Source organism: Enhydra lutris, unplaced genomic scaffold (assembly GCF_002288905.1).
Source record: "Enhydra lutris kenyoni isolate GAN:26980312 unplaced genomic scaffold, ASM228890v2 scaffoldscaffold73, whole genome shotgun sequence".
NCBI classification, from domain to species: domain Eukaryota; kingdom Metazoa; phylum Chordata; class Mammalia; order Carnivora; family Mustelidae; genus Enhydra; species Enhydra lutris.
Genome location: NW_019154157.1, coordinates 2999467 through 3015456, shown reverse-complemented (window position 1 = coordinate 3015456; position 15990 = coordinate 2999467). Strand labels below are relative to the sequence as shown.

Genomic DNA, 15990 nt, shown 5'->3' with positions numbered 1-15990 from the left:
TTCTCAAGCACCCTCTGCTGCTTTGTCATAGCAATTAATACAGTTATAATTATGTCCCTATCTGTTTGCTTTTTTGTTTAATGTTTTCTTTCCTATTGGTCTGCATGTTCCCTGAGATCAGGGGCCATGTCTATTTTTGAATGAGTGAATGAATGAACTATTAATCAAATTATTAATATAGAGTTTCAGTATGTAGTCTCAAAATTATATTGTATGCAGTAACCAAAATAGCCACACTGTGTCACTAAAGTTTTAGTCCTTTGGGTGCAATAGGTGAATAATTTTTTTTTGAATAATTTTTTTTTAAATAGGTGAATAATTTGATATGAAATTATGGTTGGGAAATTTTCTTAAAAAAAAAAAAATTTTTTTTTTTTTAAACTAGGCTCCATAACCAACATGGGGGATTGAACTCACGACCCTGAGATTAAGAGTCATATACTCTAACAACTGAGCCATTAAGGCACCCCTGGTCCAGAAATTTTCTAATTTGTATTCCAGTTTTTAAATTTTTATCAGAGGCTAGATTATATCTCTATATATTGTCTTACTCTTTCAAGCAGAGGGAATCTGTTTATAGTAATATGTATGTAGGTAGGGCAAGGGTTTTATAGACCTATCAGACTTTAAAAATTTTTACTTTAATAGATTAGTTTCAAAAAATATTTTTTGAGATACTGTGGCATATTTAATATTTAGTAAAAATGAGTTATTTTGTATATCTTTTGTATATATATTTTGTATATACCTCCCAAACTAAAATATAACTTTTAGAGAGTATAGATAGTTATCTTTTTTTTTTTTTTTTTTTTTGCATCCCTCCTCTCCAACAGAACCCTATGTATGGAAATTTATACTTACTTGAATGAATGAGTGAATTAATATCCCTTTTTTAGGTCTTCTACCCAAATCTTAGGAACCTCTCTGAAATCATATTTTAATTAGCCTTTATTGAAAATAATAATAATATCAGTACAAGTATATAATGACAGTAGTTTTCTTTTCTCTTGAAGCTACACATGGCAGTACTTACAGTAAGTACACACTTAAAGACCAAATCCGTGTCTCTACTATATTGTTTTTTGGCAAGTAAAACAATAAAACAGTACTATCCCCACTTCTCCCTGAATTTATCTGTCCTATGACATTTTAGAATAAAAAAAATAGAATCTACCAGAAGTTTTTAAAAAAGATTTTATTTATTTATTTGACAAAGACAGAGAGACACAGCAAGAGAGGGAACACAAGCAGTGGGAGTGGGAGAGGGAGAAGCAGGCTCCCCACCAAGCAGGGAGCCCAATGCAGGGCTCCATCCCCCGACCCTGGGACCATAACTTGAGCTGAAGGCAGATGCTTAATGACTGAGCCACCCAGGCGGCCCTAGAATCTACCAGAAGTTTCAATGAAAGATCACAAATTATATATTTCTTAGGTCTATTACAGTACATGGGAAAGTATATAGTATATACTACCTGCTTCACATATTGGTTATCAGGATTTCATTTTTTGAATTACTTTACACACTTGGGAGTTTTTTGTTTTTGTGGTTTTGTAGCTTTCTTGAAATTTTGTGTGCTTCTGAATATAACATGCTATGTATAGTTAAGAATAGAAAGAAAATGAGACGATAACATGGAGAGTCTTAGATATTTGATTTATTTAAATATTTTTAAGCCATAACAAATTATCTTGAGATATGTATATCTCATTCCTCAATTAATAGAGCACAAATTGAACTTTTCACATAGAAAATATAATCTGTGAGGAGTAATCTAGTAAATTTCAGAAATTAAATGTTATTTATTTCTCCTTAAACAGCTTTACACAAATCCCAAGGAACCTGAGGTAAGAACACACATTGAGATGGAATTATATTTAAATATATTTACTTGAGTTGAGGCTGTTGATTATGTTACTAGATTACTATATGAGCAAAGTAACTTGTCATGAGCTCTTTCGGGGTGTTTTGTTATAAACGTCACCAATTCTTTATTATGAGATTTTAAAAACTACTTAGGAGTGTTAAAAAAAAAAAAAGCATAGAAGAGCCTATTCCCTAACATGTTAAAATTTAAAGTCTCTCCATGTATAAAACTATGTTTTATTATTTATTTTAACTGATTCCAAATCCTTTCTGTTTGTGGCCTTTTGGAAAAAAACAGCATAATTCTAAACTTTTCCCCTTTTTGACCTTTTCATAGATTTCAGATCTTCTTCTTTTTCGTAATTTCTTCCCTATTGAATCCTACTCATCTTCAAGGCCAATTTATGTTCAAATCTTCCATGAAATCCTCTTGGCCTATGCTATTCACACTAATTTCCTCCTCTAAATTCCTTTTCTGATGGGACCCCACAATTTAATACTCTCAGTTGATTCATGTAGATTACTTTATCTCTTCAACCAGATTCTGAATTCTTGAGGACAAGTGTCTTGTCTTGTTTTCTATTCCCAGAGTGAATATCATAGTCCTGGACATGTAATAGTTACTTGTACTACTCTGTGGCAGTGGCATAGAGATAGAGAGAAAAGCCCTCGGTTCTTTCTTTTCATTCTATTCTCTGTACTTTCCTCCTAGTTTTCTTTCCTTCTTCTCTTTCCTTCTTCCTTGCTTTCAATTTTCCTTCTTAAGCCTATGGATTTAGCCTAATTGGTAGCATTCAAGACTAAATTAAGCATTTTTAGCCTTTCATATCCTTTCTTGGGAAGATTATAAATAACTGTTTGAACAAGTTGGAGGAAAACTGGTACAGACAGGTGGGTAAAAATTCCTCAATGCCTGCACTACCCCTTTTTATCTTTGTCTCTTGTTTAGTTTCAAAATGCTTTTTTTTTTTTTTTTTTTTACCTTTAGGTTTGAGGGGAAGTTTCCCAAACTAAAACTTTCTGATAAATTATAAATAAAGTGGTCATTTTCTTAATACAATGAACTATTTTGTTTTCTTATGTATTTAAAACTCCTAATCTGAAAGCAGTGCTTTTGATGTAGTAAAATGCTGGGCATATTGGGCTTAACTACAGAAAACTCTTAGAGTGTGTGTGTGGGGGGTGCTGTTAAATAAGGTTTGATGCAGGCAAAGTAATGAAGTTAGAAAACAAAACCTTATAATATGAAGTGCTGAGCTATCATTTATAACCTAGAAAAAAAATATTTTGAATGCTTATAGATCATTCCATGTAGTAGTATCTCTAACCTCTGTGTGTTCGTGGTACACTTTAGACTGGTAGAAATTTTAGTGGCATGTTTGAGGGTATTAAAAGACTCAAAACACACCAAACAAGTCAGCAATAAGTACAATATGACTATGGAATAGCAACATTCACAATGTTTAAAAGTATCCGTGGGATTACACTATTTTATAGTTGATATTTAGCATCAAGTTGCTGATACAATGACTTACCTTCCTAATCTCATTCTTTTTTTGTTGTTAAAGATTTTATTTATTTATTTTGAGAGAGAGAGAGCAAGCGAGAAGAGAGCACACGCAGGGGAGAGTGGCAGAGGGAGAGGGAAGAGCAGACTCCGCCAAGCAGGGAGCCACCAGACGTGGGGCTCGATCCCAGGACTCTGGGATCACAACCTGAGCTGAAGGCAGACACTTAAATGACTGACCCACCAGGCTCCCCTCTCATTCTTTTATATACTCACAAAACAACATTCTCACGTAAGCACAGTCTTTTGGTGTTTATCTGATATTGTGCCATGTTTCTTGACTCCTATCTGTAGAAGTATTTCCTTCCCTAATCAAAACTGAAGAAACAATAGCAATATTAATATATACATGAAACAAAAATATATTTTACACATGGATTAAAAATTGTAGCAATCTTGTGAAGAGCCTGTCATAGTACAATAATTGCAAACCTCTGTTTTATATAAGTGTGCTTACTGAGTTCAGGGGCCAATGGAGTTTTGGACATTGCACGAAGTTGTGGTATTTCTGTACTAGAAGTTTTGTTCTGGTTGCTCCATTTCATGACAGAGATGAATTGACAAAAGTCACTAAAGTAGTGAAGAGGGATAGTGTAGCTTTCCTATAGATAAACACTATGCGTGGAGAGTATTAATAAGTTGTATAAACCAAAATGTAAATATGTTAAGGAAAGGTTCACACAACTCAATGCATGATAGTATGGGGGGACACTGGGTGCTCAGTCGGTTAAGCATCTGAGTCTTGATTTCAACTTAGATCTTGATCTCGGGGTGGTGAGTTCAATCCCGGTGTTGGGCTCCACCCTGTACATGGAGCCTACAAAGAATGGCTATGTATCAATACTGTGAGGACAAAAATCTTACTGTTTCACCATCTGTTCCTTTGTGCCTATTGGAGGTGGTCAGCATCCATTTTTAATGGATTGTTTCAAGAACTGAATTATACATGGTTCCTGTTTCTAGCCACAATTTGGTTTTAGAAATGTTGTTAAAAAAAATCCTTGTAGGATGAAATCCTAATTGATTGTGAACTCTATCCTGACTGAATATTTAATCAGCAAATATTAATTGGGTTCCCTTTATGTCCCTAGCACTGTTCAAGGTATAAAAACACAGGAGTTAATGGGGTAGACAAGGTCCCTGCTCTCTGGAAGCTTGCATTCTTATATCCTTGGGGGAGAATAAACAATAAACAAACAAAATGAGCAAAACAGTTTCAGATAATCCTACAGCTATGAAGAAAATAAAAGAAAGGTAATGTGCTGGAGAATACTGAGGCAGGGAATGGAGAAGGAAGGATTGGAATATAGTCTGTGGAAGGCCTTCAGAGCTAAGCCTCAAGGGCCAGAGGAATCAGCCTATGCAGGTCTGTGGGAGGCAATGGCATGTGACTGGCAGAATAGCACAGTGGTTAACATTGTAGGTGCTGGAGTCAAATTCCAGCTCTAACACTTACTAGCTTCATGTATAATGAGGATAATAATACCTATATCAGAGCACTGACTGCGTAATAATGAATAAATGTAGAGCATTTAGGGCAGTGCCCAAATATCATCATCATCAACTGGAGACAGCATGTTCCAGAGGGTAGCTGTGCAAAGGCCCTAAGCCAGCAAGGCATCTTGTGTGGTCATGGACAGAAAGGGTGCCCTGAGCCTGGAGCTTAGTGGGTAGGAGAGAAAGAAGCAGAAGATAAGGTCATAGAGGTAGACAAGGGACAGTTGTGTAAGATCTTGTGGGCTAAGGTAAGTTTTTGGATTTTATTTTAAGAAAAATGGGAAACTTTTGGGGTGTTTTAAGCAAAGGAGTGACATGGTCTGACTTGTATTTTCCAAAAACGCTTTTTGGCTATAGAACAGAGAATGAATTACTGAAGGAATAGTTTGCAAGCAAGGAGATCAGATGAAGAGAGATAGTGGTGGTTAGGACAGGATGATAGTAATGGATGGACTTAGAATATGCTTTGGAGATAGTCCTGAAAGGTGTTGCCAATGGATTGGAATGTGAAGGGAGGAGAAAAGGTTACATATGTTACTATTGCTTTGGTATCTGAATATATTCAGTATGATTAACAGAAACCATCACTGAATGATTTAAAGGCCCATCTTTATGAAGCGACACATTAATCTGAAAAGCAGGAAAATGTTTTATGCAATATTTAAGAAGAGACTAATGCCTGCTATAAATGTATCTTCTGTCATAATCAGAGTCAGATTGAAGTTATATGGAATTAGCATCTTCTGTAAAACTATTGTAAACATAACTCTCCCATGAATTGCTTCAGGGACCAAATAACATGTTAATAAAATTATCAGCTGCTAAAGGATCTACTCTTGTTATAATTAAAAAAAAAAGATAGCTCAGAGCATCGAAAAGCTAGAGTTTGCTGTGAAACATGGGCAGGCAGGAAGAATAGACATTGTTTGCTTGGCAGGGCAATTACACTCAGAATGAACAAAGAGAGGATGCTGTGTATCTTGCCTATCTGGGGCGAACCTGTTGTGGTAGGCACCTCTAGTGTCACATACCTCTCCTACTATACTCACAAAGCAGCCTTCTAAATTTTGTTTGATTTCCCAAGTACACTGTCTTGCTAGAAAAATATTTTTTTCTTTTAAATTAAGTCCACTACAGATCAGTTGTCTTGAGTTTAAGCAGCATGAGCCAATTTCTCCAGGACTTGATAACCTGTGATTAACCTGTTTTCTAAGGTTTTAAAATCAGTAGAGTGGGGGGAACAAGTCTTAGAGTAAAGTAAGAGAAGCACTGAGGCTTTCTGATCAATCTAACATCCTCATACTCATAGTATGAAGACCAAATATTGAAACAGATGACTGAAGGGCATTTTTTGTGTTCTGACTTAAACTTACACTCTTTGCCTGTCTTTTGGACCTTCTCCAGATCTGTGGACAAAGCTATACAGTGTATGTGGGCCAAACTTTGCTTCAACTACAAGACAATCATTTTACATGAAGTATGTCTCTTATGAGAACATGTGTCCCTCTTTATTTCTAGCTTTCTAAACAGTGAGGAGAGCAAATAGCAGTGGTATCTGAGTTTTTAGTGCAAGATCCAAAAAAAAAAAAAGAGACCTGATGTCATAGATCCTGGTTTCTTTTTGAATTTTTCTAGTTTCTTGTTGCCATTCTGGTCTTCCCTGAATTACTGTACAGCCTCTTAATCGCTGTCATGGTTCCCACTTCTTCCTTCTTCACTATAATGATCTTAAAAACATGCAGATTATTCCCATGCTTAAAACACTTCACTATATTTCTGGTTTACTTAGAATAAAATCCAAACCTCTTGTCGTGGCCAATAAAGCTCCACATCCTCATCTCCTACATTCTCTTACTTGCTTACTCATCACCAGCCATTTGGCTTCCTCTTTGACCTGAAAGAGGCTTGCTTTCCTGCTTTAGAACTTTGCACTGCTGTTCCCTCTGCCTAGGATACACTGCCCTCCCCCAGATCTGCACGTGACCCCCTTTTGTCACTGAGGCTCAGCTCAAGCATCATCACAGGAAGGCCATCCTTGGCCTTCCAAACCAAATCAGTACCTCTGCCTTCTATTCTCTCATAGCTTGTGCTTCCTGTTGTCCACAGTACTTACTACTATCTGAAATTATTTTATTTTTTTACTTATTTATTGACTGTCTCTCTCACCAGGCTGTCTATTCCAGAAAAACAGGGACCTTTTTTGTCATGTTCACTACTTTGACTCCAGTGCCTAACACAAAGTAGACATTTGATAAATATCTGTTACATGAGTGAATGGTTTCTCAAACTGGTTTCACTGTCATTACGTATGCCAGGTCAGGTACTTGACGCTGTGTCTTAGTTTCTCCAGCTTTGAAAGAATAACAATAGAATTTGCCATCTAACTCATTTTTAGCATGGAGGAGAAAAATTAAGTTATCTTTATATCTGGAAATATTACTCCTGAATAATGTCATGCTGTGAAACAAAGAGGTATGTAAGTAGTATAGTAGGTATACAGTAAAAATATTCCTCATCTATTACCAGATGAGGTTCTGGACTTCTTTTTTGTAAGTAATTTCTTTCTCTATTCCCTTTGATATTTCTAGAAAGTGACTGAGATATACCAGTTCAAATTCAAATACACAAAAGAAGGAGCCACTATGGATTTTGACAGGTAGAATCTAATTGTTTAATGAACATGAGAAATAGGACTGAGGTAAACATAAGCTTCTTGAAGCCATAGATAGGCTTTATATTTCCTTTGTAACTTCCCCAATAATCCTACAAAACCCCTCTGTTATTAATAATAGTAATAATTGTTTAAATTTCTGAAATCTGTGGATGAAGTTGGTGGGAGTAGAGTCTTCCTTTGCTTCCTTTCCTCCTCTCCTCATAGGTGATGTTAGTGGGGTCTAAAGGCAATTAAGTTTGGTGGTTAAGAGTTCCATTTCCTAAAGCAGAGACCTAGCTTGGAACACTCCATTATTAGTCTAACTTTGGACAGATTACTCAACCTCCCTAGATATTAGTATTTTCATCTGCACAGTGGAATTAAGAATATTTACATCATATGGTTGTTGTGACTATTAAATTACAATGCACATACAAATCTTTGCCCATGCCTGGCATGTATTAGAAAGCCAGTAAATGGTACCCTGTGGCAGTGGTGGTTGGTGGGTGACGTAGCAGTAGAAATTATATTAATGAGACTGTCTACATGGTGTTGATTGAAGAACTTTGTAAGATTCTACTTAGATACTAACCTGAAGTTTCTTGCTATGCCAAGATATTAATCTCTTTTGCCCTCAATATAGCCAGACTGGATCTGGAGTAGATGAAACCCCTGAACATTATAGATGCAAACATTCTCATCTACTTCTCCCAGTATGTCATACAAATGTAATTTTTTATGTGTGTCCCTGTATGGAAAAGACTGAAAAGCACTACATTTTCCTATCAAGTTTATAATGCCAAGTTTAGATATACTAATGGTTTAAAGAGGAAAGTCAAGGGTATTTGCTTAAAAAGATTCCCGGTGTAGGAAATGTTTTATTGAAGAGCAACATTTTTTCCTATCCCAGTAGCTATTAGATTCAGAAAGATCTAAGTTTTGCTGATGAGATGGAATAGAAGTGGAGCAGGTGGATGGTGGTGAAAAGGCCTGGGTGGTAGAGGGATCCCAGTCAGGGGAATGAGTGCCCATGAAAGGAGCAACTCTGAAGAGAAATGTGGCCTAATTCTCAATTTTCTGCTATTAGCTCTGTCTTATCATTTACTGCAAGTTTGAGGATTTCTCTCTGAGATTCACTTCCTTAATTATCTTCTTATTTGTAAAACTTACAGACAGCACTAAGATGTGCAGAGGAAGTGAGTTTTAGGAATGAGAATTAAAATATTAATCATCATAAGCTAGCATTTATATAACATTATACAGATTGTACAGCACTTTTCATGCATATTCTCCCACATTAAACAGTTGCCTTTTACTCTCCAAAATTTAAATATAAGTGCTACTGGCAACCAGATTAATCTCTTTTGTTATGAAGGCACATATGCCAAGTGATGAGCAGTAAAACAGAAATGGCCAAATTTTTCAGCTATTTCAGAGAAGAAAATGCATATCACTAATTTCCTAGAAACCAAAGGTAGACATTTATTTATTTATTTATTTATTTATTTTTAAGATTTATTTATTTATTTGACAGAGAGAGAGAGAGAGAGAGATCGCAAGTAGGCAGAGAGATAGGAAGAGAAGGAGGGGGGAGCAGGCTCCCCGCTGAGCAGAGAGCCTGATGCGGGGCTCGATCCCAGGACCCTGAGATCATGACCTGAGCCGAGGGCAGAGGGCTAACCCACTGAGCCACCCAGGGGCCCCAGGTAGACATTTATTTAAATGATTGGTCATACAAAATCACCTTATCACCTCTTGCCTTTAAAAGAGTGCAGGGAAGTCTTGAGTATGATTTTACATGGATATGATTTTATAAATATGTATACTGAGAGATCCCATGAGCGAAATGCTATAGCCCTTCACTCAGGTTACCTATTTCAAATTGGTTAAATTTTTTTTTTCAAATTGGTTAAATCTTAGTAGAGAAAACTTTGTTGTTCAAAATCAAAAAAGGAGGAAATGAATTCACTTAATAATGTCTGTTTTATGAATCCACGCTTCCTGCAGTAGCTCAGTTACTCAGGATTATTATTCACTATTGAGTGCTTATTATGTGAAAGGCATGTGCAAATATATTGCAGTGATAGTCCTTCCTAGAAGCTACTCAAATATGAGACCAATTTGGGAAGAAATTTTTGGAGAGAAATAAAAAAATATTTAGAGTCAGAAGGTAATTTGGTTCAACTTGTACATTCATTCATTCATTCCACAAATGTTTACTGAGTATTTACTCTAGCTGGCAACAAAAAGTACTGTGGACATGAAAGATAGAGCTATGCATAATCTAGAGGGGGGCATACAAACAATTATACATAGGAGTAATGTATAGGAATTATCAGGGAAAACTTCCTTGAAGAGGTCGCACATAAGCTTGCTATTAAAGGATGAATTCAGGAGAGTCAGGAAAAGAAGTGGGAAAAGCAAATACAAGCAAACAAAGTAAACAGCATATGCAAATGCAAGTGAGTTAGAAGAAACTGGGCAGTAAATGCAGATGAGGTTGGAGGTGAGGGCGCGGGTGCTCATGAAAGGTATTGTACACCTACCTTCTTGAATTTGATTGAAAGGTGATGAGTGTAGTAGAAGAATTTTAAGCATGAGAGTGACAGGAGCAGATTTTCCTATTAGGTATATCATTGCAGCGGTGGGATAGAGAATAGCCATTGTTGCAATCCATGTAAGAGGAAGGGATGTCTCTGACAAATAACCAGACAGTAGAAAGGCCCAGAGCTGATGACCAATTTTCAAATAGAAAATCTGGAGAGGTGTAGAAATGTGTATAAGCTTATTCCACAAAGTGAGCTAACTGACCTAGAGTGTCTAACTGACTTGACAAGGTCATTCAGTTAGTTAGCAGCAGACCCAATATTAGATTTCAAGTCTCCTAATTCTAAATCCATTGTTCTCACTACTATGGCATGTGGTTATTTGTAACTCAGATTTTTAAAAAATCAGGTCATATTTAAAATGCCTTACAGAAACTTGCTACTTAAGAAATCCATTGTATATACATTGCAAAAAGTACAATCACTGCTCAAATTTACATTCTAAAAATGGTCTCAAGTGTCCTGATGTTTACTTTATATTTATTTGATCATATGGTAAAGAGTTCTGTTCTTTTTGAAAAGATTTTCAATATTATATATGAAGAGTATGTTGTTTTTCTATATGGTTATAGCAGTAGTACAAGCTTCGAAAGTGGGACAAACAGTGAAGATATTAAGAAAGCCAGTGTTCTACTGATCCGTAAATTATATATACTGATGCAGAACCTTGGACCCCTTCCAAATGATGTTATACTTACTATGAAACTCCACTACTATAATGCGGGTAGGTGGATACCTCTAGTTAAATTCCTTCTTAAGTGTCAAAGTAATATTTTATAGAGAGAGATTTTGTAAACATCTGAAAGAGATACCTGTTGCTACACATGAAAGATTAATTTGGCTTCTATTGAAACTCACAGTTTTCTTGGTTTTCTGCCCTTTTCATTTTGCAGTGACTCCACATGATTACCAACCCCCTGGTTTTAAAGAAGGGGTAAACTCACACTTCCTGCTGTTCGAGGGGGAGCCTGTAAACTTGCAAGTGGGATTGGTCTCCACTGGCTTTCATAGCATGAAAGTAAAAGTCACAACTGAGGCCACCAGAGTGTCTGATTTGGAGAACAATCTCTTTCAGGAGAACAGCACTACTGAGATCGCTCATCAGGGTCTAGACTTCGATGAAGAAGAAGAAGAATGCAACAGTCATGTAAGGCAAAGCTTTATATACCCTCCATTGCTTCACTTAAACCCAACTAACATTTTTAATTCCTACCTAGGTTATATTACCGTAACAGTCCAGTGGAATATGTCAGGTATAAAAACTAAGACAAAATTAGCCTCTGACCTTGGGGAGTCTTTATTGTAAAAGAAGTACTGTCTTTAAGAAGGGAATATATTTCGAAATTCTCCATGACTAGGAGAAAAAAAAGTCTTTCCAATATACTTCTTTTATAAAAGGTATCCACAAATTTAGAAAAATTGGGTTTTTCTTTTTTTCATTTATAGGTAATATTTTTAGGATTTTAAAAATATTCTACATATTATTCATACTCACTGGAGGAATAAATAAGTTCTTGATTACTGGGATAATTGAGTGGGGGGATGGTGGGGGAGAAAAAGTTATGGATAAACTCAAGTTAGAGTGAACAATATGATAGTCAACTGTTGGTTATGTAGAGAGAGTCAAGCTTTGGGGCTAAGTTCCTGGGGAAGGCCAGGGGTCTGGAGCATTTGGAGCCACTAGAGCCAAACAGATAGGGCTCTGAGCCCTTTACTTTTCTACTTCCTCCATTAGAGACTCGGAGTTGAGTACTTGCTAGGGCCCCACTTTGCCCTAGGTAAATCCATACCCTGTCATCCAGATAACAAAGTTTACTGTATGTCAATGTTGTATTAAAAGGGTTCTGACCTGTACCCCTGGGGATAAAAATATATTATATTTATAAAAAATAAAATTTAAAAAAAAAAGAAAAAAAAGGGTTCTGAGTTAGACAAAAAATTTGCAGACTGCTTAATGGTAGATGATGCTATATAATAATCTTTTCAGGAGCTATTTTCAAATTAGGATGCTAATTTATTTGCTTGAGATAATTTGAGTCCTACTTAAAGAGATACTGTAGTAAATAACTTTTGAAGATTCTTCTGGTTCTTTAAATCTGTGTTATATTTGATATATTAAAAAGAGGTCTTGATTAATATAAATAATATAACCAAACAACAGGATTTTGTCTTTAGTATTTTCACAATGTCACACATGCTGATGGCTTTAAAGTTTGATGCAACTCTTCTGATTCTGTTCCAGGAAAATACAGTTAACATAGGTTAGTTAACAATAAAGGTTAAGAAAAGAATGGGCATGTTTCAACTGGATTTTTATCTTTTAAAATTAAGAATTTATCTTTTACCAATGGGAATGAAAGTGGACAACTTGAGAATGAATAATTCAATTGATAGATTAAATAAGATACGTGATAACACTTTCCAAGCATATGTTTAGTAGGAACTATATATACAAAATCAGGACTTTGTGGTAAACTCATTCAATTCAACTTCTCAATTATATGAAAGAATTTATTAAGTCTAGTACATTCAGTGACAGTTTGTCACTGAAAATTCTGTTGTTTTCCTTCATGGAACATACACATTCATACACAGATATACATATGTAGAACATTTTATGTTTTTAAAAATCGTTTTATTTTGAAAATATCACTTACAGCAGATTGTATGAGATAGTAGGTACATTTAAAGAATAATGAGAACATCCATGTAGCCTCCATTCAGGTTAAGAAGTAGAACACTGTCACTTCCTCGGAAGCCACCATGTGACTCACCGTACCACTCACTGCACCACTTCCTTCTCCAAATGTAACCCCACTCCTAACTTCTATGATAATCCTTCTATTACTCTTCTTTATAATTTTACCATCTATGAGTATATCCATTTGTTTAAAACTTTTATATAAATGTAATCATACTCTTAAGTTATTTTTCTATGATTTGCTTCTTTTGCTTGACCATTTATTTGTGTGTAGTTCATTTTCACTGCTGTAGAATATTCTACTCTTGATAGACATTCTTTCTTTCTTTTTAATTGTTACAAGCCTTCATGTACAAATCTCCTGGTATATATGTGCAAGAGCATCCCTAGAGAATATACCAAAGAATCCTAGGGCTTATACATCATCAACTTTATTAGTAATGTAGAACTGTTTTCCAAAGTGGTTGTTCCCATTTGTACTCCACCAATAGTGGAGGAGAGTGCTCTACATTCTTGCCACCACTCAATATTATTCGAGTTTATGTTTTCTATCTACTGGATATAAAAGAGTAATACTTCATGATTTTTATTTGTATTTCCCTGATTATTAGTGAGTTTGAGCATCTTTTTTGTGTGTTGGCCATTCTAGTTCTCTTATATATAAAGTAACTGTTCAAGTCTTTCATTTCTTTTTCTATTGGATTATTTATCTTTTCCGTGTTGATTTACAATATATGTTTTGATTAATAATTCTTCTTTGCTTATTTATGTTGTAATATTTTTTCCAGGTTTGTGGCATGTCTTTTCACTTTTTAAAAGATGTCTTTGGCAAAGAGAAGTTCTTTTTTTTTTCCTGGTAAAGAGAAGTTCTTAGTCTTAGTGTAATCAAATATTTTCCTCTAACGTGTGCTTTTGAATATTCTTAAGAAGTTTTTCTTTACCTGAGGCCATTTATAATACAGTAGTACCACCTTATATGTGATTTGGCTTTCTGCAGTTCAGTTATCCTCCATCAGCTATAGTCTGGTAGTAGATAATCCCCCCTCTGACATATTGTTAGAAGGTCAATAGTAACCTAACAGTACATCACAATGCCTACATCTCTTATCTCACTTTATTTCACTACATAGGTACTTTATCATCTCACATCAACACAAGAAGAAGGGTGAGTATTAAGTAAGATATTTTGAAAGGGAGAGAGACCATACTCATATGACTTTTATTACATTGTTCTAATTGTTCTAGTTTATTAATAGTTATTGCTAATCTCTTACTATGCCTAACTTAGACATTTAACTTCACTATAGGCATGTATATGTAGGAAAAAAGATAGTATATATAGGGTTTGGTACTATTTATGGTTTCTGGCACCCACTGGAGGTCTTAGAATATATTCCCTGCAAATAAGGGGGACTACATTTAGGTTTTTATTCCACTTCAAGTTTATTTTTATTTGTGGTATGAGGTAGACCAGACCCCTTTAAAATTTTTAAATTCAAGTATAACTTATAGAAAAACACATCATAATGATATAGCTCAATAAATATTCACAAACTGAACATCAGGGCTGGGATGAGGGTGAGGCAAGCAAAATGAGAGTAAGTGGGTTCTTAAATTTTGCTTCTTAGACAACTTGTTTGTCTCACCTTTGTCCCAGCCTACTGAATAAACATGTGAAATCAGCACCCAGATGAAGAAACAAAACACTACCAGTTTCTCAGAAAACCCAGTCTTACTTTGAAGTCATTCAACAAGAATATCTCTATCCTGACTTCTATTAGCATAGATTAGTTTCTCTTGTTTTTTATTTTATAGATATAGAGTCATAGAGTATGAGCCACTTGTACACTCAACATTATGTTGAGAGATTTATCCATATTCTTCCATGCTGTTGTACATCATTCTCACTATTCATTCCTTGAGTGTTGATGGTCATTTGGATAACTTTCTGGTTTTGACTATTATGAATAGTATTGCTCTGAACATTCTTAACATGCTTTTCAATGAAGTATGTACACATTTCTGGTAAGAATAGAACTGCTAAAGGTAGATTTGCTAGGTCAAGGATATGTGTACATTTTAGTTTTAATAGGTACTACAAAACAATTTCCAAAGTGGTTGTGCCAATTTATACTCCCATCAGGAATGTGTGAGAGTTGTGGTTGCTCCACATCCTCACCAACCCTTGGCATTTTCTGTTTTGATTTTTACTTTTAGCTATCCTGGTTGGTATGTAATGTTATGTCACTGTGGTTTTAATTTGCAGTTACCTGATGACTAATGAAGATGAGCATCTTTTCATATGTTTGTCGGTCTTGTTGTATATACTTTTTTGTAAAGTGTCTTTTCAAGTTGTCATTTTTTTCTATTGGGTTCTATTGGACTGTTTTTCATTCTTACTGATTTTTAGGAGTTCTGCATATATATTCTATGTATAAGTCCTTTGTCAGATACATGTATTGTGAGTCTCTCTTTGATTTTGTGAGTTTCCTTTTTAGTCTCTTAATAGTATTTTGTGAACACTAATAGTATTTGAGAAAACTAGTTATATTAATTTTAATGTACTCCAATTTATTAATCTCTTCATTCATATGTGGCAGTTTTTAAATTATATATAATGTATTATTTTCTTGGCAGTTTTTATTTACAAATTTTTGTCTGTTGGGGCGCCCGGGTGGCTCAATCAACTGAGTATCTGACTTATGGTTTCGGCTCAGGTCATGGGATCAAGCCCCTTCCTGGGCTCCATGCTTGGTGGGGAGTCTGTGAGATTCTCTTTCTTTCCTTCTCCCTTTGCCCCTCCCCTGATTCCTTTCTCTCTCTCTATCTCAAATAAATAAATCTTTCTTTTTTTTAAGATTTTATTTATTTTTTTGACAAAGAGAGACACAGTGAGAGAGGGAACACAAGCAGGGGGAGCAGGAGAGGGAGAGGCAGGCTTCCTGTGGAGCAAGAATCTTGATGCAGGGCTTGATCCCAGGACCCTGAGCCAAAGGCAGATGCTTAACGACTGAGCCACCTAAGTGCCCCTCAAATAAATAAATCTTTAAAAAAATTTTTTTTGTCTATTCCAAGGGTGCCTGGATGGCTCAGTCAGTTAAG

The 15990-nt window shown here is 35.4% G+C and overlaps 1 protein-coding gene across 1 annotated transcript in view; it reads left to right on the top strand.

The window, feature by feature from the left end:
- Positions 1-15990, top strand: part of LOC111160065 (HORMA domain containing 2) — an 84010-nt gene that overhangs the window by 13203 nt on the left and 54817 nt on the right. Inside the window, exons 5-9 of the mRNA XM_022522875.1 lie at positions 1014-1034; positions 1819-1845; positions 7517-7584; positions 10760-10911; positions 11081-11334. Coding sequence (XP_022378583.1) covers positions 1014-1034; positions 1819-1845; positions 7517-7584; positions 10760-10911; positions 11081-11334 — 522 coding nt within the window. The remainder of the gene's footprint in view (positions 1-1013; positions 1035-1818; positions 1846-7516; positions 7585-10759; positions 10912-11080; positions 11335-15990) is intronic.